The following is a 22,675-nucleotide window of genomic DNA, read 5'->3' as shown; positions in this document are numbered from 1 at the left end:
CCAATTTAGCATCCGATCGGAGAGACGATTGTTACGAAGAAAGTGGACTTGACATTAAGTGATCAAAGCTGCAGAGAAACACTTCGACTAGTGTTTCTTGCATAGTTAGTGACCAAGAGTATCTTGATAGCTAGAAGCCCGGATCGAGCCGTATTAAAAGGGATGGACTCAGCAGAAAGGGAAAAGAGTCTGGGGGGACCGAGTCCCAGCGCCTCCTGGAGCAGCAGTTCTTAGGGTGTGAAACATCTTAGGCGAAGATGGCTGCTCTGGCATTGACTGTGAGAGCTCCGTGACCCGCGGAAACCGGCTGCTGGTCAGGAGCTAGGAGACGACCGCTTAGAAAGACTCTGGGCTCGTAACAAAGTACAGCCCGCCTGGAAATGGCAGCGGCCGCAGTCAGCATCACCAGGCGGGATGAGCCCTCGATTAGCCTTCACGCGACGTCTAGGTTACGTGAAAAACTTCCATCTCTCCGAAACTCCTCCCGGAGCGCAAGTCAGCAAGCAATCTCATCAGCCCGGCTTCGGGCCGCCGGGGGGGAAAAAAAACCAGGAGCCGTCCGTGAGCTCACCGAGTCTCGCGAGAGAACACGCTGCCTCGCCCTCCCGGCATGCCCTGCGCCGCCGCCGCTGCCGCCGCCGCCGCCGCCGCGCCGCGGTTTGAGGGCGGGAGGCTGGGGGAGGGTAAGCGGAGCCGGCGCAGCCGCCATGTTGGTTCTGAGGCGGCTGCTGTGAGGCGCCGACGGAGCGAGCGGGCGGGCGTGCGGAGCGGCGAGCGCAGCGCGGGATCTGCCTGAGTGCGAGCGGCGGGCGACGGCGGCGGCGCCATGAGCGGGGGCACCCCTTACATCGGCAGCAAGATCAGCCTCATCTCCAAGGCGGAGATCCGCTACGAGGGCATCCTCTACACCATCGACACCGAGAACTCCACTGTAGCCCTCGCCAAAGGTACGGCGGGGCGGGCCTCGGGGTTAGGGGGCGCGGGCCGGGCGCTCCGCCGCCCTCGCGCGCTTCACCCTCAGCGGTCCTCAGGGGAGGCCGCTCCCTCGCTCCCGGCCCCCGAGCGACCAGGGCCGGGCTGCGGCCTCCCCGGGCTCCCCGGGCTTCTTCCTTCCCCCCGAAGCTCCGCGCCTTCCATCCGGGGAACGAGTGCGCGGCGCCCGGGGCGGGGCGATCCTAAAGTCCCGGGAACCAGCCGGAGAACACACCCGGGTTCGTGTCTTCCAAGACCGAAATTCGGTCGTTCCGTCTTCTGAAGCGCCGAACAAAGCCGGAGGAGTCGAAGAATTTTGACGCCTACCTAGAGTTGAATGCGGATGTGTTGATTCCCCGGGCACCCATTTTCTCGGCGTTCTTCGCCTGGGTTGGTGGCGACGGTTCTCGAGTGAACTCCTAAGGAGTGTGCTCCAAACTTTGGGTTTGCGCCCGCAGACTTGGGATCTCGAAAAGGCCATTTGGTACCCGTCGAGCTGGTCGCATCCCGTTTGTCTCCTCTGTGATTGTTACCTGTTAAGCCGGAATTCTTATGCAACCAAAGGGTGCACGTTAAAAATGCTTGCTTGTCCCCGTGGGCCTCTTTTCTGGAACCCCGGTAGAAAGGAAAGTTCAAGTTTGATGATCCGGGACTCTTGTACACGGTTCAGATCGAGTGGTTCAGATCGAGTACTATCCGGGCGCCGACCGACTCCGCTGTACTTGCGTTCCACGGGGAGAGGAAGTTGTGTTGAAGGGGATCACCCCTACCTGCCCCATCGTCTGTACCGTAGATACAGTCAGTTTGTGGGTTTTGTTTCCGTTCACGCGTGCTAGACCTTTGCTGTGCCAGGAAGGCAGAAAATAAACTTGAGCTTTTGATCTAAGAGGAAGTCTTATAACAGTTACCATACCAGGGAGGTCTATTTTCCCACCACACCTACTGGAATTGTTAAGAACTTCGTACGCTAGGAAAAGAGGTCCCCGGAATAGCAAGATTCTAAATCTTAAGGTGTCAGATCCTTAGCTAAATGGAAGAGTCTCTACATTACCCAACATTTTTTTTTGTTGTTGTTGCTGGTTTTTCGAGACAGGGTTTCTCTGTAGCCCTGGCTGTCCTGGAACTCACTCTGTAGACCAGGCTGGCCTCGAACTCAGAAATCCGCCTGCCTCTGCCTCTGCCTCCCAAGTGCTGGGATTAAAGGCGTGTGCCACCAACGCCCGGCTTACTCAACAATTTTTAATGACTCATTTTTTAATAGTTGTTCCTTTTAACAGTTTCAGTTTGGGGCCAAATTGACCTGGGTAAGAAAACTTTTTTTTTTAGGTTGTTGAATTATACCTAATACGGTTTAGGGTTGTGGCCTGATTGACAGCTCTTCAATCTAGCAAGTGGGAGATCTGGGTTCCCTCCCCAGAACCACAAAAACAAGGCTTTAAAAAAAGGTACAGTAAAAAGAGTAGGGTGATGTTTTCCACAGTTGCATTGTGATAATACTTATGTAACGTTTGGCAATTTACTTTAAAAACAAATCCTTGACTCAAACACTGAAAAAGTCAAGGTGTCTGCTTTTTTTTTCAAGAGCATATGAGGCCTGTGACACTCCCCTGTAGTCCCAGATATGCTAAAAGCTTCTTGAACTAGGGACTGTCAGGGCTGCTAAAGCCACAAAGCTAGGTCATCTCAGTTGATAGAGTGCTTGCTTAAATGCATAAAACCCGGTTGGCTCCCTAGTGAGAAAAACCGGGTGTGGGTAGTGCTTGTTTGGGATTTCACCAGGGAGGTGGAGGCAGGAGGTCAGGCATTCAAGATCTGCCTGGTACCCGTGAAACCCTCTCAAAAAAGACAAAAACTGAGAAGCCAGGGACTACCCCATAACTTTCTCTTTGCCTTATGGAGTGTTGTAACACATTGCCTGTTAAAGAACCTGTTTTCATCTTTGTAGACGCTCACTGTACTTAAGTTTGTATGATTTTCCTTAGTAATTACTGAAGCCTTGACTAATGATGTGAAGGTGGGCTTGGTGGTACAGGCCTTGGTGCCAACATTCAGGTTAGTGACAGGTGGTTCTGAGTTCCAGGCAAGCCTCATCAATTTAGGGAGTTCCAAAACTTCAGAGAGAGACGCTGCCTCAAAAACAAACGAGAGTTGACTGTGGTGTTCTTAAACAACTTAGCTTTGCTTGCCTTTTAAATCGTTTCTTACAGATGAAGGTTTTGCTTCACAGTGTTAGTTTTAATGACTTTATTAAAGCTTGGATAAGTTCTCTAAGGTTCTTGGTGCTCTCACCAGATGTTCTACACACTGGTTGAGAACAGTATTTCTCGTTGAAGTATGTTTGTAGAGGTTTGGGGATTATTATTTGCATGGTCTCATGTAGTTTGGACTGGCTTCAGACTGGATAGGTAGTCAAGGATGACTTTGAAGTATTGATCTGCCAGCTTCCACTTTGAATTCATAGTCCTGTAGCCACCACCTATGTGCTAGGATTATAATGCATGAGCCAGGTTTAGTAACTGTTTTAAAAATATTTTTTATTATGTGTGTGTGGTCTGTATGGTGCTGAATGCATGTGAGTACAGGTACTGGCAGAAGCCACAGGTGCTGGGATCCACACACCCCGCAGCCCAGCCAGAGATGCAGCAATTGTGACCCACCTGTCATCAGGTATTGGGAATCTAACTTGGTCCTCTGGTGGAAGAGTAGCATATACTCTTTTTTTGTTTGTTTGTTTTTCGAGACAGGGTTTCTCTGTGTAGCCTGGGCTGTCCTGGAACTCACTCTGTAGACCAGGCTGGCCTCGAACTCAGAAATCCGCCTGCCTCTGCCTCCCAAGTGCTGGGATTAAAGGCGTGCGCCACCACCGCCCGGCCAAGTAGCATATACTCTTAATTTAATAGCTGAGCTAATGTTTGTTTGAGATTTGTTTTTTTTCTTCTGTTTCTCCTGGATTGGTCTGTTGGTCATTTGGTTTTTTGGTCATTTGGTTTGCCTGTAACCCAGGCAGTCCTAGAACTCACTATATAACTCAGACTGGCCTTAAATTGTCAATGGTCCCTTTGCCTCTGCCCTTCAAATACTGGTACTACAGGTGTAAGCCCATGCCCAGACTTCTGGACTTTTTGAGGTAGGGGGGTCTCACTGTATGCCCTACTCAGGCCTTGAATGTGAAATTATACTGCTTCCATCTCCATGATTACAGACTTGAGCCATCACAGCCAATTTTTTAAGATTTTGAATATTAAATAACCTATCTTCCAACAAAATATTTTATTAGAGTAAAATGTTGGGCATCTTACTTGTTCACAATAAATTATGATCATTTAATTTATAACATTGTTATTTAATCCATGTATTGATATATACTTTTTTCCCCTTAATGTCCAGTACTTCACACTTCATTTTTCAAAATTAGAAGTTGGGAACTAGAGGGATGACTAAAGGTGTCTGCCACCAAGCCTGACAGCTTGAGTTCAGTTCTTATGATCCATATGGTGGAAAGAGAGAGCCAACTTTAACAAATTGTCTTCTGACCTTCACAGATGCATACAAAATAACTTTAATTTTTTTAACTTTTATTTTTATTTTATTTGTATGGATTTTTTGCTTGCATGTATGTCTGCACCACATATGTGTCTGGTGCCCATGGAGGCCTGGAAAGGGCCTCAGATCCTCTGGGACTATAATTACAAATGGTAGTGAGTACTGAAAGAGCAACTACTACTCTTAACCCTGAGCATTCCCCAGCCCCCAATATAATTTTTTTAAGTTATCAAAGAGCTAGAGAAATGGTTCAGCTTCTATGAGAACAACAATTAGAACTTTGTATAGATAGTGTGTGTATGTGTGTGTGTGTGATATATATATAATATATATATATATATATATTATATATATATATATTAGCTTTTAACTTCCACAGGTTTGGCTATTTGACAGTTAACACTTAGCTTGTTTACAGTTTGGGGCTATTGAGAGCAATGCTTTTAGGAAAATTAATGTTTGAATGCACTGATGTGGTAAAAATCATTTTTGGCGGTGGCACATAGAATTTGAGTTGCAGGAACATAGGGAGTATTGTGTCTTTACTAAATAATGCAAAGTAATTTTCTCTAGTAGGTGCTTATGAGTGTTTATTTTCAGCAGTAAGAATTCTAGTTCAATACGTCTCACTGGCAATAGTACTGAATGCCATATATTTTAATTCTTGCCAGTTTGATGGGTAGGTAGTTCAGTGTGGTTTTTATTTATTTATTTTTGTTACTAATTGGGTGGGTGGGGGGAGAGATATGTTCACTTAAGTGCAGGTGCCCACAGAGAGCAGAGGTGTGGATCCTTCTGGAGCAGGAGTTACAAGTGGTTCCCAGCCACCTAATGTGGGTGCTGAGAGTCAGATATGCTCTTAACTACTTCAGCCTCTTGAATGTGGTTTTAGTCCCTATTTCTCTGTCAGCTGATGAGTTTTGGAGATATTTCCCTATCTAAGTCATTTGATCATCTTTCCTTAAGTGCCTTTGAAATTACCACTTATTTTCCACATCATTTTCTGGAATTTTGAGTTCTAATAATGCATCCTTTGGATGTATTTATTGCAAGTGTCTTTTCCTGCGTAGTGGTTTCTTATTGTATATAGATCTTTATTTTAGGCATGTCTATTAGGCTTTTCTTTTAGGACTAGGTGGGTGGTGTTTCTTTTCTTTTTCTTTATTTCTGTTAATAACATACTTTTCCTTAATCCAGTACTATGGAAATACTTTATCTTTTTAAGTAAAGGAGTCACTTGGCTTTTATGGTTTGTATTATGGTTTAGGTCTTTTACATGGGTATGACATGTAGTTTACATATGCCTGGAGCTATATTTCTTTTGATATTTTGGATAGTTACCTTTTGTATGGTATAGAATTAGGGTAACCATACCTATAATTTTGCCTGATAGAAAGTCATCGTTTATGCTTGTTTTAATGTCATTATTAAACACATTGCTCTTTTAATGTTCCAGTTTGGGCAATAAATTGTATCAGCCCACAAAGTGAAAGCCTGATGGGGCGGCACTGGTAATGGTTGGTTTCTCCTGTATTCTGCTGGAGTTTTTACAAATTAACTCCCTTCTAGAAGGTGAAGCCCAGATAAGCTTCATGGCCTTTGATCCTAACAACCTAAGTAAATGTCAGAAGTCTTAAAGGGCAATCTGAAATGACATTGACAGCCGCCTTTTAAGTGTGTTTGTGGATAATCTGGGTCATGTGTTTTCAGCAGCTGCTTTTAGCAGTTCCTCCAGTTTGTAGTCCTGTGTTATTCTTTTAAAATTAAAATGTCTGGGACTGGAGAGATGGTTCCGAGTGTAAGAGCACTGACTGTTCTCCCAGAGGACCTGGGTTCTCATCTCAGCAGTCACATGGCAGTTCACAGCCATCTGTAACTCCAGTCTCTGGGGATTTGACTCCATCTTCTGGCTTCCAAGGGACTGCTTATGTGTGGTACACATAACATACAGGCAGAGCGTCCATATACATGATTGTTTTTAATTAAAACATATGATCCCCTAAATGAGAGTATTAGTGAATTTCCATGAGTGGATATATAAAAGAAGTTTTATAACAAAATAGACATTATTAGGAAGCTAAACTTTTACTCTGTAACTTAAGTTTTCACTTAGAAGAATGGGATTCCGATGTTGAGGAAAATTATAAAGTAAGGGATAGGCACAAATAATTTGTGGAATAGTTCTGGTATGTTTGCACTTCACATATGGATGAATACATTTAATAAGTCTGATGTGCTAAAATGAGAGAAATTTGTACATAAATGAAAAAAATTTTGTATGTTTAGTTAGCTGTCCTGGGGAATCATTCAGGCTGCCTGATGGAAAAAGAATGGGAAAAATGAATGGCAAGTCAGTAACTTTTAAATGAGTTGCCCTTAAACTTTAAGGAATTTGTGTCAGATACAAAAGTGGTAAACTGTTCACAGTCTTTCATCATCTGCTGAGTCTTGTCAACTGTCTTAGCTTATCTTCCTGATTGTTTGTTGTCCCAGTGGAATAAACAGGAGAGCATCGGAAGTTCCTGTGCGGTATTTTACTGATCTTTTGAGACTGGGTCTTTTTATGTAGGCTAGCCTCAAGTTCATGATATCCACCACTGCCTCTGTCTCACTGGTGCTGAGATTAAATGCACCACCATGCTTGGCAGCAACTTGCATGATAGGAAAAATCTAAATCTAACAACTCAAAAATTTGCTACCTCAAACAGCAAAGAACTTATAAAATTTAAAGCTCAGTTCTTTTATTTGCCCTATTTAGTGAAGCTATCTAAGCTAAGGCTTCAACTCATCTTTGTTGTTGCCGTTATACAAGCTCCAAAAATGTGGGGTACTTCTAAAAGTCTGAACTCAAGTGCTATTTTTCTTACAAGGTGGGTAAGGTGAGCCATGACTTTCTGTATGAGAATACTGAAAAAAGTGTACATCAGAAGAAAATAATAGAGGAGAAAAATGAGAGCAAAGAAACCTTATTGACTCAGTAACAGCAAGAGCTGTATTTAACTCATTGCTGCAGTAATAACAGCAGTAAGTACAGGTAGTTTAACTTGAATTTAATTCTTTTCCAGGAACACTTTGCCCTTATTTTCTTTCATAATGCTATAAAGTAATACTTCAGATATTTTGAAACATGATTATATTAACATATTTTTGTGTAGATAAAAGTGTGAGTTGGTCGGGCTTATTCTAGTTATGTGTTTCTGGAAGAGCATGTGATCCAATAGGTTGATTGTCATACAGAATACCTTTTACTCATCCCAATAATTACATGAAGTGTTGCATAAAAAGTAATCAGCTACTTAATGAAATAGCAAAGCATTTTTAAGTGCTTAGTGGCTAAAACCCCAACTTTTATCATCCATTCGGCTCTTTACTACAGTGTCTTGATCTGATAGTCTTTCAATGCCCCTCCTTCTCATCGCTTCACTGTCTTTATCCTGTTTACGTTCCAAGATCAGTCATTCCAGTCAGAAAATTGTACCCCCCTCATTCCACACCCCCTACACCTCTCTTGTACTCCTGTACATACGAGCTTGCAGAAGTCACAGCTCTCGTTATATAACCATCTTCATTCTGCATTTACTTGGATTCACACACCTCAGCAGTCTTAGCAGGAGTCATGCTGTATTTCCATCCTCTACTCTTTCTGGGAGGCTCCTGTGTTCCTGCTCTTTTCTTCAGACCTTCAACATTTGTACCCCATTTTTACTTTCAGTCTGTTAACTTGCTTTCTTTTTTAACTTAGCAAAGAGTAACAGGCAGTGTGCAACAGATAACAGTAATGTGCTATAAATTTCAAAAGACTGGAAACAAAAACTTTGGAAGTTTGACAATAAAGAAATAAAAGTGAAAAGGTTGCTATGTTTAACCTAACTTAAACATTTCACAATTAGGATCCATGTAACAAAACAGTACATAGTACCCCATTGATATATACAATTTCTGTGTTCTTATGTATCAGCTTGAGAATAAACAATAGAGCCAGTGAGGTGGTTAAGTGCTTAAAGGCACCCACCTGAATTGAATAAGTGTAACCTGTGACCCATGTGAAGGAGAGAACCAGCTTCTGCAGGTTGTCCTCTGACTTCGTGCAGTATGTAGCACATGTGTATACACACATAACATGCCTGCTAGTCAGTAAGGACAAACCATACCTCCACCTTCTACTTGAACACTTTGATCTTTTCAGCTTTCCCTATTGTTTTCTTCCCTAATTGCACTTCTAGTTTCCTTGGTTATATCATTGGGAGATTAAAATATAATACCAACCACAAGAAAGACTGCTCAACTGAATTACAGTCAATATAAGGCCAGGTGTGGCAGACGCCATTAATCCCAGCCCTGGAGAGGCTGAGGCAGGCAGATTTCTGAGTTCAAGGCCAGCAGGGTGTACATAGCAAGTTCCAGGACTATATAGAGAGACCCTGTCTCAAAAAGAAAGGAAAGAAAGAAGAAAAAACGAGTCAAGGTAAAAAATGCTGGGGAAGGACATCAAATTAGACTTGGTTTGTTTTACTTTTCCTTCCTGTTAATTTCTGTCAAAAAATGCACAAGATGAACTCTTTTATTAAAGCCATAAATCCATGGCTGGAGGGGTGGCTCAGCAGTTTAAGAGCACTTCCGGAGGTCATGAGTTCAATTCTCAGTAACCACATGGTGGTGGCTCACAACTACCTGTAATGGGATCCAGTGCCTTCTGGTGTGTTTGAAGAGAGTGAGAGTGTACTCACATACATTAAATAAATAAATAATTTTTTAAAATCCAAAATGCGTTTATTGGAAAGGTTCCAACTCATCTTCAATCAGGGGCTTTCAGTGCTGCTTCCTCCTGAAGGAGCATCCTTCTGTCAGCCTTGCTTTTCCACCTGTAGGCTGACAGGACAGTGGAGCAACCAACACATAAGACTACCGTTTGTGCATGGCTAAAGACTGTGGTGATTTTATAACATCTTGGGCATTTCACATCCATAAAGTAGGAATTGGGGCTCTGCACCAGGCCCTTTTTCTTGTGTTTTCTCTTCTCCTCTGGAGAGGGATGAAGGAGATCCTTTGGGAGAGGCATGTTCTCATAGGGAGGTTGTTACCACCAGAAAGGCTAAATAACTTTTTTTTTTAAAGCCATAAATCCACAAAAGACCAAGTAGATTTGGAGTAGAGTATTAGTATTAACAAGATTTCGGAGGACAAACAGGAAGTAAATGAGTTTAAAGAACAAATTTTTAGTAGAATTGAGCCTGTAAGCTAAGTAGGTGGAAGGTAAAGCCAAGAAGTAACTTGATCTGTACTCCTAAAAGGCCCCCCAAAGGCTCAGAATTGGCATTGGCAGATACAGAGTAAACTAGAGTAATTGAGGGTGTCAATAGAGCTAAAAACTAAAGGGTTAGCCCAGTTTCTTCAGACAGTGCCCAGACCAGCAAGTTCCTTCTTCATTTATGTAACTGGTTACTTTCTTGTTCTCTAGAGACAATAAAATAAATAGTAAAGCTGGTTCCAGAGAGGCACATTTGAGAGCAGATGGATGGTAGTGAAGATAGACAGCCCTGGATGCTGAGAAAACCGTGCTCAGTGTATTCCTCCTAAGTTATGCTTTGGGTTAGTAGGAATTAATGGGTGTGTCCTTTTTGTCTTTTGTTTTTTAAAGTAAGGGTCTCATAATAAAGCCCTGACTGGCTGGGAACTCTGCAGACCAGGCTGGTTTTGAACCTGCCTTAATCAGCTTCTTCCTGAATGCTGGGATTATAGGTATAACCTCCATACCCAACTACAATTAAGTTGTATTAAGAGCTATTCAGGAGCTATAAATTTTCTTTTCTTTTTTAACAAAATTATTGTATATAGTTTCCATGCCATAAAATTCACCCATTTTAAGTATACAAAGCAGTAAGAGTCATGCAGCTGTTACATCTTTTCTTTTTTAGAAGGGTTTATTAACTTATAGTCATCAGGGAAAGAGGACATGACGTGTCACTGTGGTGGCAGGGGTGTACAGCTGAGACTTCTCCCACCTCGGTAGAATAGGAAGAACTGGAATCTGGTTTTGCAGCAGTTCCATCAACCTAAAGTTTCTTTGTGTCTTGTCTGCCATATGCATTCTCCTTGAACTCTACCACTACCACAGAGCTACAATTCCTTTGATTTTAATATATAAATTATACTGATTGGTTTTCTAATTCAGAACTGTATTTTAGAAAGCCACAATTCAAATACTTAGCCTGGAGTCCCCAGCTTATTGCCAGTTTTACCTGCATGTATGTATGTGCATCACACATATGCCTGGTACTAAAGTCAGAAAGTATTAGGTCCTCTGGAACTGGAGTTATAGATGGTCACGAGTCACCATGTGCTAGGAACCCCGCAACAAGTGCTCTTAACCACTGAGCTCTCCAGCCCTTTCAAGTCCTATCTAATGGATTCTTTTGTTTTTGGTTTTTGTTTGTTTGTTTGTTTGTTTTTCCGAGACAGGATTTCTCTGTTATCACTGGTTATCCTGGAACTCACTCTGTAGACCAGGCTAATAGATTATTAACATGGAGTTATTGAGTGGATTTCACAGGATCTTTGGTTCCCTGAAGTTATAAATGAATCTTGTTTGTGTATAACATTCAAGAAGAGAGTTCATAGATTTTTATAGGTTTTTTTTTTTTGAGACACAGAGAAGTAAAACCTATCTTCTCTATGCCTAAAAATTTGTTTAGCAGAAATTTTTTCAAAAGAGGAGGGAGTGGACTCTTGAGGTATATGTCTGCCTATGTCATATTACTGTTTCTACATGTATAGTAGCTTGCCTTACCAACTCTCTTGGTCTCTTTGTTCCACCTAGTCCCCCAGTGCTGGGAATAGGACTTAGGGCCTCACAAGTTAGGCAAGCATCATAACACCAAGCTGTCTCTCTAGGTACCCCTCTTCCCATATACTTTTAAACATTGTTCTTTTTTTCTAGCATTTACTTTTTCAAGTAAGTTTGGTACCTTTCTGGTTTTCATTTCTGTGTAGAGAACATTATATTAGGTGTACTTGGTAGTCCTCCCTGTCTCTCTAGCACTGGAGAAGCAGAGCCTAAAGGATCACCACAAGCTGAAGTCCAGTCAGTGGTGGATACTGTCTCAAAAAAAAAAAAAAAAAATCCATATTATTGGTGAGCTCTCTGGCAACTTCCTATTTGAGCTGTTGGGACTTTCTTTCCACAGTGTATCTTGTACTACATCTCCTTGTTGATCCAAGGAAATTAGCCTTTCTTTAGATCAGGAAAATGTTTGCTTCTTTTTTGGTTGTTGATTTTTATTGTAGATCTCTGCTTTACAGATACTTAGTTTTAAATATTTTTTTTTCTTCTGTGTAGTTCTGGCTGGGTGGGTACTTGCTGCATAATCCAGTCTGTCCTTGAACTCAGAAATCTATCTTGTCTCTGCTTAGTGCTGGGATTAAAGTAAAGGTGTGAGCATAGCTTTGTAAGTACTTGAAGCTAGGAGACAGCATCTAAGAGAGTTAGCTTTCCTGTCTTTGAATAAACAATGAGTGTAATAAAACAGCACCTAAAATTTCCCCCCTCTCCTGAGGTTACATGTTGGTGAAACCTTTTTATTTAAAAGAAGATGATTTAGAAGTCTCAGTCTATGGTCAGCTTGCCCCTTTGCTTGAGGCCTAGAAAGGAAGCAGATAGAGAAGAGACAGGGAACAAAATAGGTCTTTGCAGGGCATGTTCTTAGGGATCTCTCTTCCAATGAGATCCTACTTGCTTTTCAGATTTCCCAGTAGTGTTGTCACATTGTGACTCCATGGAGGGATTCATCCATTGTTTATGTCAGAGCCCTCAAGATCCAATCACTTCCCCAAAGCTCATCATCTGGCAGCCACTACATTTCATATTCAAGACATAACCTATTGAGATACCTTTTGATTGACTGCATGTCTACAGTAGCCATCCTATCCAAGACCCTGTCACCTCTTACCCATCTGGCCCATTGTAGTCCCTGTTGTCCATGTACTGTGCTAAAGCACATAAAACCTCAAGTCACATCACTGGGAAACAAGTCTTACTATGATCTTTACCCTTTTGTTCATTACGTTGCTTATTTCCCCCCCCCCCCTTTTTTTTTTTCATTTCATAACATGTATCTCTGCCCCAAGGAGTTCACCCCTTTACTCCAGAATCATCTTGGAATCTCAGTTCAGATGTTGCAGTCAAAGCTGCTCTTTGATCTTCATGTGATTTCTTTAATCCTCATTAAAAGAAATGATTTTTCTCATTCTTGTAATTCTTTATGAGAGGAATAGCCACTTCCAGTACAGTCTTTGTGTAGAGTAGTTATATTAAAATTGGGGAAGGAAAGGCTCAGACCTCTACTAGTTATTGCTCGCTGTTAAGCTGCTCCCTGTTAAGTTACTGTAAACCCATGGTTTTCCTGGGTTTCCCTCTGATATAGTCTCAAGCTCTGTTAATTCTAATTTGTCCTCATACATAAGAGCAATCTACAGCTGCATAAGGCTCGAGTTCTAGCTTACCCATTGTTCTTGGCTTCCATGTCCACATCTGCTTCCTTTATCATTTGAATGATAGGCTAATGATTTTCCTGGTATGCTATAGGGAGCCTTAAAAAGTCTTCACCAATAATGACTTATCAAGATCTAATTTAGGAAGTTCATACTGACAGCATTTTGTAAAGGCTGATAGTCTGAATCGGGAAGCTGTGCTGTTGAGATCAGTTGCAGTTTTAAGAGGTTGAAGAAGAGGAGATGCAGGCTTAAACTTAGCTTTGTACTTATCAAGCTTTATCCTTCTATTTTCCTATAAGACATCAGTGTGTAGAGAAATAGCATATTAGCTATTTGTTGATCACAATAAAGGCACTCTTTCTGAAAAGTTTTGCCTAGTTGGCAAAAGTATGGTTCAAATCTTGAAGAGTATGTATTTAGAAGATAGTAGAATGACAATGGGGAGGTTGCTTTTTGAAGCATGGTCTCACTGTGTAAAACTCTCACTGACCTCACATTTCGAATCTTGTCTCAGTTTTCAGAGTGCTGGGGTAACCATCACACCCAACCTGAAGACAATATTGGGGATTTTTTTTCCCTCAGATATGCTTATATCAGTTTCCTTTGGCTATCCTGTGCTATTTAGAAATATTTTGAGGTCTCTTAACTGGCAGATCCTTGTAACAAACAGACTCGGGGTGTTATTGTTATTATATCACTATGTAAAACCTCAAGTGTTTTGGGTTTTAGTATTTCTGTGTTGTTACTCTAGAACTTTTTATCTGTAATAGAATCAGCTCTGTTATCTGTCCTGCTACATTCACCCCCGCCCCCAATACCTTCAGTATGTGTTCCCTTTATAAACAAGGAAAGAAGTTTGGGGTTTTGTTGTTGTTGTTTTTAATTTTTTTGTTTGTTTGTTTGTTTCTGTAATTCACCGTGGATTCGTCTGAATACAGGTTGAAGGGAGGCCTGATTGAGCCCTCTGATTTTATAGAAGGGCCTTTGACTTACCCACTGTACTTCAGAACAAGCTAATGCAAGTTGTTAGACCTGGGATATTATTCATTGTGGTGGTGATGAAGATGGATTCTGCTTTCTGTTCTTCATCCCTTCATAGAGCGATAGCCCAGTGGTTAAAAGCAAGTACAGCTTCTGCAGAGGACCCAAGTTTCGTGTCTGCACTCCATATCCGGTAGTTTACAACCACCTGTAACTTCATCTCCAAGGCATCTGATGCCCTCTGCTCTCCCCCATGTACATTTGTACTCATATACACATATTTATGCATAAACACATACAAATACACATACTTTAAAATAAAACAAATCTTTTGTTTAAAGGTCAAAGTCTAATAAACCTTTTTACTTTTATTACTTTATGGGGGATGACATGCACCGTGCTTCCTGCCTACTGGCATATCATTTGGCCATGAACAGATGGGTTAAAGAGTGTATGCTGCCCGGCTATCTGTATCTGTTTCTTATCATACCTGTGTCCTAGCCTCCATCTACCTATTTGGGTCTGCTAGTGAGATTTTCTTTGGAGGAAGAGTAGGCAAAGGACACTAGCTGAGCATTTTACCCTTGTTCTTTCAGTTTAGACTAAGTCTGTATCTAGGTGATTGTCATTTTGAGACTATGTCTCCTTCACTGTATCTAAGGCTGCTCCCCTGAACATAGATTAAAGGAATATGGAATATACCACCATGCCTGGTTGTTTAGTTTGTTTGTTGTGGTTTGTTTTTGTTGTTGTTCTTATTTGTGTTGTTATTGTTTTAAGCCTTTTGAGAGAGGGTCTCATTATAATCTTGGCCAACCTGGAATTTATAGGCAGTCCTGCTATTTATAGCCTCCCAACTGCTGGGATTATAGGTGAGAGTAGCTGCTTGTTTAAGCATTTTTGGTTTTTTGTTTGTCTGTTTGTTTGTTTTTTTTTGTTTTGTTTTTTTTGTTGTTGTTGTTGTTTTGTTTTGTTTTGTTTTTTGGTGTGTGTGTGTTTTGAGCTTTCCTCTTTGACTTTCATTTCTTTACATTTTAGAGGAGGGCATTCTGCAAACCTAATAATTATGCCATAGTCTTTCTTGACACATCATCATATGTATTAGGAATTTTTAGAATAAAGAAATGAGACATTATTAAACTAAAATAACATTCATTCTCTATATCTGTGGATCACTTTTATGAAAAATTAGCTGCAGATCCATCTCTGGCTTCCATGCATTCTTGCCATGGACAGTTTATGATCTTTTAAGTTTTCTTATTTTTATTTTCTTATTTGTCAGCATCACATGGATGCTGACAGTAGTTTTTTAAGATAGTAATCATAAAGCTAGTATAAGAGACTTGGGAGTAGCTTCGAGTGCAGATTCTGAACACTGTTCTCAGAGAGTAATTCAATGGAGTTCTTTTATGCCCAGCTTACTCTATTGCATGTAAAACACAGTTTAACTTTGATTAATTCCATCTTCAGTGTTAAATGCTGAGAGTTAATTGAGTGCAGCTATTTTAGGTGACAGGCATTTTAATCTTGCCTGTGGAAACTTAGCTTCTGGAAGACTTACTGTTTACCAAGGGAAATGTTACCTTCATTGGTTTCTCCTTGCCTCAAAACTTAAACTTTGGGTTTTGTATACTAGAAAATTGGTTGTTGTCACCCCTTCCCAACCAAGAACTGTGATATAAGTTATCAGGTCTTTATTTTGCTGAATGAAAACACTAAAAATAAATAGCAATGAAAAAAAGGATATTTTCTTACCTTATTACAAACAGCAACAGCCACCAAAAATAGAGGTAAAATTGTAAGAACACAGCCTCATGATACTCTTTAAGTGGACTACCGTTTTGCTTTGAGCAAAATGTGTTCTATTTTACTCTTTTAAAAATGTTTGGCTATATGGTAATAAATACTTTTTTATGGTGTTTGAGAACTGATGCTTGGTATTTGTAACAAAATCCTCAGGCCCTGCATAAATACAATGTAGCAAACATACATCTCATGTCTTCTATTTTCTTACCAGTTCGATCCTTCGGTACAGAAGACAGGCCAACAGATCGTCCAATACCTCCTCGAGATGAAGTCTTTGAATATATTATATTCCGGGGGAGTGATATTAAAGACCTCACTGTTTGTGAACCACCCAAACCACAATGTTCTTTGCCTCAGGACCCAGCTATTGTTCAGGTAACTGAAGCAAATTGCCTTTCAGAGGTACAGTTACACCTCGTTAGGCTTGGCTTTTGCCTTTCCTGAATCTTCATATAACTTCCTAATTAAAAGTTACTTGCATACATAAAATTACTTCAATAATGTTCTATAGGTTTCTTTGGGGATCTTAAGTTGAAACTGATAAGTAGCTGAAAATTTTAAATAAATTTTATAATTTCTAGTTTCAACACTACTATGTTGTTACAATGGCTAAACTAACATTTATTGAAAGTTAACTGTATAAGACTTTTTAATACAAAGCACAGACACTACACTTAAAAGTTGGTCCTCCTGGTACTCTTTCAGCTTGATATTCAATTCTCGTTGACTTTTTTAAGTGAGAAAATTGAAGAGGAACCACAGTTTCAATGAATTCAAGTAGTAAGATTCCAGAATCAGGACCCATATCTTTACACTAAGCAAATAATGGTGCATATTACAAACCAGAGTGATAATAGCTACTCTGGGATAAAATAGGTTAAATGGAGGGGGTGCTAAATTGTAGCATGCATTATACAATATGCAATGGTATATAATAAGATATCACAAGCATAGAAGGGTTTTAACGTAAATTCTTTAAAATGACAAGTTAAAAATTAACCATTCTCTCTTTTAACTTTTTATTGATTCTTTATGAATGTCACATTATGCACCCCAATCCCATTCAATCCCATTCATATCCTCCTTCTGTCCTTGCAACCTCTCCTGCTCAAAAAAAATAAAGTAAGATATAATAATAATAAAAAAATAGTAATCATCTTGTCATGGAAGCTATATTGTGTCACAAAATATGCCCTTTTGTCAACACATCTTTACTTGCAAATGAACATTGCAATGAGTCTGTTTTAAGGCTTCTGGCTTCTGATACACACTATTAGTACTGAATTTTTATCGGGACTCCTCTTGGGTGTCCTGTTATTGCCCTGTGTCATGGAGATTCTACAGCTTTGGAGCTGCAGGACTGGACTTTTCACACACCCCAGCAATTTATAGATGGAGTAGATTTGGGGTGGCCCAACTTAAAGCCCTGGATCTGGGCCTGGGAGGTGACTGAATTGGTCAGCTCACCAGCTCTCCCTCTCCCACACCACCAAGGCAGACTTTTCAGCATTGCCCCAGTTAGGCCACCCAATGCTACAGCCAACAAGGGACAGAGCCAGCTCTCCTGGTCTCATAACCCCAGGGCCAGCTCACCCACACCTGCACCACCCAGGATAGCTTTACTGTGCTGCCCAGGCAAGGTGCAAGGCCTGCTCTCGCCAATGCTGCAGCTAGTTGATCATTTCATTACCCTGAAAAATATAGTAAAAGGAGGAAAGGTTTTTAACTTGGCTTATGATTTCAGAACCTTTAGTCACTTTGTTAGGTCTATTGTTTGAGGTCTGAGAGTAGGCACACTGTCAGGCAACAGGAATGAGGGTGCTCTCCTCATGATGGCCAAGAAGCAGGGAAAACATGTCCATGGTAGAGGGCCTCAGGTTATTGAAAACAAAAATGCTCTGGAAAGATGGCCCACTGGGTAAGGGAACTTAGAACCAAGTCTAATGACTGAATTCAGTCCTCAGAACCCTCATAGTGGAAGAAGAGAACTACCTCTGGCAGGTTGTCCTCTGACCTATACATGAATGCATAAATAGCATAAATAGTACACACTAAACAAATAATGTGTGAAATAATGAAAGGAGATTTATAAATGAGAGTGCTTTTTATGTTGATATCAGACTACAACCCATTATTACCGAAAGGTGTCTGTTTGTTTGTTTGTTTGTTTTTGTTTTTGAGACCAGGTCTTTTGTTACACATCTCTGTTCATATTGGAATTCATCATGTGTTGGAGCCAACCCAGCTGGCTCCAAACTCAGAGGTCTACCTGCTTCTGCCTCCTGAGTGCTGACACCTCTAAACCCAGCAAGTAATTTTTCTATAAGCAGTTTCTTTATGAACTGAAGCTGCTGTTCATTTATATTCTAAATCTGTTATAAAACTAAACTCAGAAGAGGAATTTATCATTTAAAAAATTGTAAATAACATTAAGTGTGATTTGTATAAGTAGACATATTGAGACAGAGTTAGCTCAATGGTTAAGAACACTGGCTGCTCTTACAGAGATCCGAGTTCAAGCCCGAGTACCCACGATGGCGTCTCACAAGTAGACAAATATTGAAGTAAGGTTGTTAACTATTATAATACTTTAGGCATATACTGTAAGTCATTATAATTGCCTCTTTGTCTAACTGTTAAACTAAGCATGTTTTTAAAAAGCTTAAAAAATATCTGATTTTTGTTATATACATGTAGCTTTGAACTTAGAAGAATAACCTGTGGTTTTTCTTTCAGTCTTCACTAGGTTCGTCATCTTCTTCATTCCAGTCAGTGGGTTCCTATGGACCTTTTGGCAGGATGCCAGCATACAGTCAGTTCAGTCCAAGTACATTAGTTGGGCAGCAGTTTGGTGCTGTTGGTGTTGGTATGTGGTGATATTTTTTCTTTTTCTTTTTTCTTTTTGTCTCAATTTCTTAACTAAAAAGGTATAGAAAACTTGCCAAAACTTTTGAAAATGTCATTTTAAGATTATAAGTACTTATGTTATAATGTTGTAAACTGGGCAGCATGTCTATAATCCTAGCACTTGGGAAATGAATACAGGAGGATTAGAAGTTCGAGGTCTTCCTCAGAAACAGCAAGCTTGAGGCTTGTCTAAAATATAAAAATGGAACCTTGTCTTGAAAACATACATTGTAGTAGGTGTGTGTCAAAATACATTTAAGGAACTGGAGAGATAGTTTAGCCATTAAGCATACATAATGCTCTTACACAAGATCCAGGTTTGATACCCAGCTCCCCATTTGTAACTCCAGTTCAGGCGATCCAGTGTTCTCTTGAGGCCCCCTAGGGTTCTTGCACATATGTGTGCACATACATCTAAACATTTAATAGATAAAGGAACAAACAGATAGGCATTTAGTCCTCCTAACTCACCAAACATGTTAATAACTTAGAGTAATACATTAGTCCACAGCTTAAAAAAATTAGTCTAGCCCCAAACCCACTTTTCATGAAGTGCAGAATCTCATGTATAAATACAGATGACATTTGCAGGCATGATAGAAGTGTGGGAATCTGAAGTATCTTATTAGCCACTAGCCTGGCTGCACACCGCATGGTAACATGGGGACTGTCTGCTCCTCCAGCCACCTGGCTGACCAAGAGCTTTGGCTTACTTGCATGTGGCTAACTAGCCTAGGAAATAACTTAAAGAATAACTTCTACTAAATCTCCATGCTTGCTAATTACTATAAAGTAGACTAATTGTAGTCAACCATCTTAAATTTGGAGCTATTTATTAGTATTACTATTCCTTCATAATAGTTTTATTTGCCATTGATTTCACTGTTACATTATTTAATTTGCTTCTATAATGAGAGCTTCTAAAAATAGTGGACATCAGCAGTTCACAATTAAGAGTTTGGAATTCACTGCAAAAAACACAATGTCCAAGGCTGGAGAGTTAACTTAGCTATTAAGGACTATGAGTTAGCCAATGAGTTCAGATCTCTATTACTTACATAAAAGCTGGGTACAGCAGTTGAGAGGGGTAGAGAGGCCAGGGACAGAGATGAATGAATTCCTGGAGCTTGCTGCCAGCCAGTCTAGATGAATTGGTGATTTCAGTTCAAAAAAGAAGATGAGGAACAACTAAGGAAGATACCCAATGTTGACCTCTGGCCTTGACACACACATACTTGCATGTATGTATGTATGTATATATACACACACACACAAGTGCCTCATACATACGTACAAGTGCCTCATACACACAACATGCATACTTATTTAAAAAAAAAAAAAAAAAAAAAAAAAAACGCCGGGCAGTAGTGGCACACACTTTTAATCCCGGCACTTGGGAGGCAGAGGCAGGTGGATTTCTGAGGCCAGCCTGGTCTACAGAGTGAGTTCCAGGACAGCCCGGGCTACACAGAGAAACCCTGTCTCAAAAAACAAACAACAACAACAACAAAAAAAATACAGCCCTGGCATAGTGACACACACATTTAATTCCGGCAAGCAGATTTCTCAGTTCTAGGATAGCCTAGAGCCAGTTCTAAGACAGCCAGGGCTACACAAAGAAACCCTATTTCCCTCCCTTTCCCCCACCCCTTGCCACTCCCGAAAAAGAAAAAAATGCAGAGGTCCCATAAACATGTATAAAGGATGTTTTACCCTGTGCCCAATTTAAAAAAAAAAAAAAAAAAAAAGTAGTACAAAGCAAGAGTCTCGGGATGCAGCACAGTTATGGGAGTGCTTGCCTTGTGAGAGTGCAGGAGGCCCTGGGTCTGATGCTGGCACCACATTAACTGAGTGGGTTGGTACATACTTGAGTGCCTAGCACTGAGGTAGAAGCAGGCAGAGGGTCGATTGATTGATTGATTGATTGATTGATTGATTTTTACATTTATTTAAGTGTGTTTGTGTGTGTGTGTATCTTCCTGTCTGCTTCAGTGCATTTATGTATGCACAAATGTGCAGGAAACCTATGCCATCATGAGAAGTATCACATTCCCTAGGACTGTGGGTGCTGGGAACCAACCCCAGGGCCTCTGCATAAGCAATAACGTTCCACTGCTGAGCCATCTCTCTAACACTGAGGCAGAGGATCTAGACGTGAAAGGTTTGTGGATAGCTGCCTTCAAAAATAAATAAAACACTGAGGTACCCTTTCTTTGCTATCAGTTTGTTTACCTCAGTTGATAAACTCAACAAGAATAATTTAACACAGGTTTGCTGGTATGCCATGGTATGCTGAAGTTCAGTACTCTTACAGACAGAATGACAGAATATTGACCAAATAGACAGATGCTTGCATTTTAGTTGGTTAAATCAACCAGCTGTTTGATGGTTCTCTTAGGTCTCCAGTGTTACATAATATTTTAAAGATTTATTCTATTTGGAAAGGGTGGGGATGTTCAGAAAAGGATCAAGTCCTCTAGAACTGGAGTTACAGATATTTGTGAGCCACCTGACATGAGGGCTGGGAGCGGAACTCAGGTTTTCTATAGGAGTAATATGTACTCCTAACTGCTGGGCCATCTCTCCAGTCCCTTGTATAGATTAAGTCATACATACTAATAACAAAGCACATGAACATCACAACTGCTGTCAGTCTTCATATTGATGTAGAGGTCAGTTAATTAGAATTCTATAACAACCTAAATAATGGCTGGACATGGCGGTGCACCTTTAATCACAGCACCTAGAAGGGAAAGACAGACAGGTATCTGTAAGATTGAGTTCAGCCTGGTCTACTTAGTTCCAGGTCAGCCCGAACTATGTAGTGAGACTCTGTCTCAAAAAACAAAATAAATAAAATGCAATCCTAAATGTATGTTAACTTTTAGAGTCCTAACAGTTGGTGAATATTGATTCTCTGCAAGTAGAAATCATTGATTCTCTCAAGGGCCACAGACAAGTTACATAAGCTACAAAAAATAAGTTTAGAATTATAAAGGTAATTTGAATGAATAAATAATCTGAAGTAGTGCAAACTAGTTGATCCATAACAGATCAAACATGACTTCACAAAGACCACCTGCAGAACACATTTGCTGGCGCCTAATCTGAACAGAGTATTGAAATATGTAATACAGCACTGCTTATAGCAGTAGGGCAGTAAGGAATGCCACATAGCCAGGAGTAAAAGATGTGGAGGACACCACACTAGAATGAACCAAACTGCCCACATTCTCCAGAGGACATTGACAATGAAGGGCCAGGAATGCGTTTGGCTTTTAAAAGTAGGGCTGTATTGATAAGTGGTGGATAGAGAGGTTAGGGTATTGGGACAACTCTAATAACACAAAGCATTGTCTGACCCAGAATGCAATAAATGCTGAAGTTGAGGTCACCCTGCTCCACAGAGAACCACAGAACTGCTGAGAGACAAAAGCTCCACATGAACAGTTAATCCATGCTTATGGCTTGAGAGTCAAAATATTTCAGGTGCCACACTCTCCTGAATTGATTCACAGATTCAAGATTCAAGTCAAAAATCCCATCAATCTTTTTTTTTTATTTATTTTGCCGGGCAGTGGTGGCACATGCCTTTAATCCCGGCACTTGGGAGGCAGAGGCAAAGGGATCTCTGAGTTCGAGGACAGCCAGGGCTACACAGAGAAACCCTGTCTCGAAAAAAAACAAAAACAAAAAAAAAAAACAAAAAAAAAAGAATTATTTATTTTATGTATATGAGTACACTTCTTCAGAAGAGGGTATCGTATCCCATTACAGATGGTTGTGAGCCACCATGTGGTTGCTGGGAACTGAACTCAGGACCTCTAGAAGAGCAGTCAGTGTTCTTAACTGCTAAGCCATCTCTCCATCCCCACATCAGTCTTTTTAAAATAGAAGTTTGAAGTCTATACCACTCAATTTCAAGAATTTCAATATTACACAGAATATCAAGAGCTGTGAATTATTAGCATAAAGA

At 40.6% G+C, this 22,675-nt stretch overlaps 1 protein-coding gene and 1 pseudogene across 7 annotated transcripts in view; one reads left to right on the top strand and one right to left on the bottom strand.

The window, feature by feature from the left end:
- Positions 1-599: 599 nt before the first annotated feature.
- The window catches only part of Lsm14a (LSM14A mRNA processing body assembly factor), a 44,912-nt gene continuing 22,836 nt past the window's right edge, over positions 600-22,675 (top strand). For 2 of the 7 annotated variants that reach the window (XM_076932110.1, XM_076932109.1), the window contains exons 1-3: positions 692-947; positions 16,004-16,167; positions 18,529-18,658. In XM_076932110.1, the coding sequence (XP_076788225.1) occupies positions 827-947; positions 16,004-16,167; positions 18,529-18,658 (415 nt within the window). In that variant the 5' untranslated portion in view covers positions 692-826. Of the gene's footprint in view, positions 948-1,293; positions 1,771-16,003; positions 16,168-18,528; positions 18,659-22,675 lie in introns of those variants that run through there. The other 5 variants (XM_034496405.2, XM_034496398.2, XM_076932111.1 and 2 more) reach the window with 5 other exon arrangements.
- Positions 9,325-9,574, bottom strand: LOC117704311 (small ribosomal subunit protein eS27 pseudogene; annotated as a pseudogene).

Source organism: Arvicanthis niloticus, chromosome 1 (assembly GCF_011762505.2).
Source record: "Arvicanthis niloticus isolate mArvNil1 chromosome 1, mArvNil1.pat.X, whole genome shotgun sequence".
Lineage (NCBI taxonomy): Eukaryota > Metazoa > Chordata > Mammalia > Rodentia > Muridae > Arvicanthis > Arvicanthis niloticus.
Note: the sequence above shows the minus strand (reverse complement) of the source record. Positions and strands in the feature narration are given on the sequence as shown.